The sequence below is a fragment of the Teleopsis dalmanni genome, unplaced genomic scaffold (genome assembly GCF_002237135.1).
Source record: "Teleopsis dalmanni isolate 2A unplaced genomic scaffold, ASM223713v2 unscaffolded_contig_4495, whole genome shotgun sequence".
Lineage (NCBI taxonomy): Eukaryota > Metazoa > Arthropoda > Insecta > Diptera > Diopsidae > Teleopsis > Teleopsis dalmanni.
In genome coordinates, this window is record NW_024035877.1 from 1 (window position 1) to 3,024 (window position 3,024).

Below are 3,024 nucleotides of genomic sequence, written 5' to 3' on the forward strand. Positions count from 1 at the left end.
TTGTTTTTTATTATCGGAGCAATAATTAGTTTTTTGTATTCAAAATCAAAAGCTAATTCAACGATTATTGGTAATGAAATAAAATATCAAGAATTACAAAAACAGTACGATATACTAAAAAATGAATATTTGGAAGTGAAAGATGATGCCAATTTCAATCTTGACCAATGGCAAAAAGAACGTGAAAAAAATACTGAATTAAGTGTTCGTCATCAAGAAACAATAAAAGCAATGAATGAGCAAAAATCATTTATGCTTGAAACTAATGAAAGATTGAAAGAACAATTCGAAGCATTATCAGCCCAAGTTTTAAAAAGTAATAATGAACAATTTTCTCGATTTAGCCAAAAAACGACATAGATAAACAATTTTTCTGATTCTAAAAATGATTTTAGATAAATCGCCAAAACGATCGATTTTCTCTAAAAAACCTTTGATGAAATTTTAAATAAATTTGATTGAAAAATAATCTGAAATAGAGAAAATAAGAGAAGGTGCATACTCAGAAATTAAAGTTTTTTTAGATGCTATGAAAGGAACAACAGAAAAATTACAAAAAGAAACGAACACTTTAGTTTCTGCTCTAAAAACCTCTCATACAAGAGGTAAATATGGAGAGATTGGTTTACGAAGAGTTGTAGAATTTTCTGGAATGTCATCTTTTTGTGATTTTGAAGAACAAAGTTCTGTACAGTCAGATAATGGTTTACTTCGTCCGGACTTAATTGTAAATCTTCCTGGAAATAGAAAGGTAATTGTTGATTCCAAAGTTCCATTAAACCAATATATGCTTGCCTTTGAAACCGAAGATGAAGATATTAGAAAACATCATTTAAAAATGCATGCAAAAGCAGTAAGAGAGCACTTAAAAAATTTAAGTTCTAAAGCATATTGGAATCAATACAAGGATGCACCAGACTATGTTGTAATGTATCTACAAATTGAAAGTTCATTTGGAGCAGCTTTAGAGCTTGATAGAACTTTGATTGAAGATGCTTTAAATAATAGAATAATTATTGCTACTCCAACAACTTTAATTACGATGCTAAGAACAATTGCTTTTAGTTGGCAACAATTGAATGTTGCTGAAAATATTTACCAAATGAGAGATGCAGGAATAGAATTATATAACCGAGTAAATGTTTTAATTCAACATTTTTCATCTGTAGGTCATAATCTTAATCAAGCAACACAAAGTTACAATAAAGCGATTGGATCTCTTGAAAACCGCTTTATACCTCAGGTTAAAAAATTAAAAGAAATTGGTGGAAGTTTAATGGAAAAAGAAATTTCTGAGACAAAACCAATAGACACAATGATTCGTACAATAAATAATTCAAATATTGAATAATCATTCTATATTTGTAATAGATTTAGAAAAAATGAAAATAAACCTATTTGCCCTACTACTATTGTATTCTTCTTCTACATTTGCACAAGTTAATTTTGAAGAAAAATCTGTACAGGTAAAACCTAATCTAAAATTAGATAAAATATATAACTACTCTTTTACGGATCAAAATTTTTCTATATCAGTAAATGACACAGTAAATTAAAGTGTCAAGTAACTCTTATAGAATTCAATTCAGTTTAATTGATAGAAAATAATTTGCGAATAAATTTGAATTTAATTAATGGAAAAATATTTCAAATGATCCCTGATGTGAATTTAACCGTGATTTATCAATAATTTCGAAAGGTAATGAAAATATTTATTCACGAACCAATCCTCTGGAGAATTTTAGAAGTATGAAGACACTTTCTGATGTGGAAAAGTTCAGTGTAATTAAAAATTACAGATAAATTAGCTAAGCAGAAAAAAAAGTCTGAGGATTATAAAGCTAATATAAAACATATAGAGGAAATGGTACAATCAAAAACCTATGTTCCTTATATTTTCGAACAAGAAATTCAAGTTTTTAACTTCTTTAATGGTCAATATTTTAGATTAGGAGAAAACTATGAAGGAAAATCTGTGCAAGATAATATTTTTGGTTTCCCTATATCTTCTACAACAAACACTTATTTAAAGGATATTGATACAAATAATGAAACATATACTGTTATTTCTGATCAAAATTTAAGTAAAGAAGATTTTGAAAAACTATGGGAAGAAATGGCTTACTATATGTTACATGATGCTAAACTGAACCTTTCTCAAGATCAGGTTAAGAGTGAAATTAAAAAATACTCTGAAACTATTGAACTAAAGGTAAAATATGAAAATACTTATGATTTTAATTCAATTTTATTAAAATCTAATTATTTATTTAGCCTTAATATAGGATCTAAAAAAACAGTAAATCAATTAACAATAGAATTATTAAATGATTAAAATCTATCTTTTTCTTTAAATTAGGACTACATTTGGTATAATTTACTTTATTTTTGACTTAATTTGATACTTATAATAGATGAAATTTAAATTTACATATTACATAATTTTTGTTTTTTTTTCAATTAAATTATATGCTCAAACGCCTATTATTGATAGTATAAGTGAGACAAAAATCAATGATTCTATTTTTGTAAACAAAAATAAAGATAGTATTGTATTTCCTAAAGTATACTGGAACGTAAATGATAAAAAGAAATACAATATATCAGCTAAAGAAACTAAAATAGAAGGAGATACTGTAAGTAATGAAGAAAAATATACTTACACAATATTCGTTGAAGTAGAAAATATTTACCAAAATGAAACTATAATAAAATGGATTTATAGGGATGTGAAATCAGACTCTAAATCATTTATTAAAAATCCTTTTTCTTGGCTAATGATGTTTCTATATCCTTTAAAATTGATCAAGATGGAAGATTTTTAGATTATACAAATATTGATCAAACAATAAAAGAGTTAGCTATATCATCAGAAAATTTAGAAAATAAATATCTGGATAAACCTGAAACAATTGCTCTTATCAAAAAGAATGTTCAATTATATTCTAATAAAGAAAATATTATAAAACTTTTTGATAAAGATATTCGTCAATTTCATCATTTTTACGGAAAAAGTAATTTTAC

At 25.6% G+C, this 3,024-nt stretch overlaps 1 protein-coding gene across 1 annotated transcript; it reads left to right on the top strand.

Moving 5' to 3' along the window:
* Window positions 1-136: 136 nt before the first annotated feature.
* On the top strand, window positions 137-1,351 carry LOC119665327 (DNA recombination protein RmuC homolog; the record flags this gene model as incomplete). The annotated part of the gene is made up of 2 exons (XM_038074583.1): window positions 137-316; window positions 480-1,351. Coding segments are annotated over 2 exons (1,052 nt in total), but the record flags the coding sequence as incomplete, so codon positions are not given.
* Window positions 1,352-3,024: the final 1,673 nt, after the last annotated feature.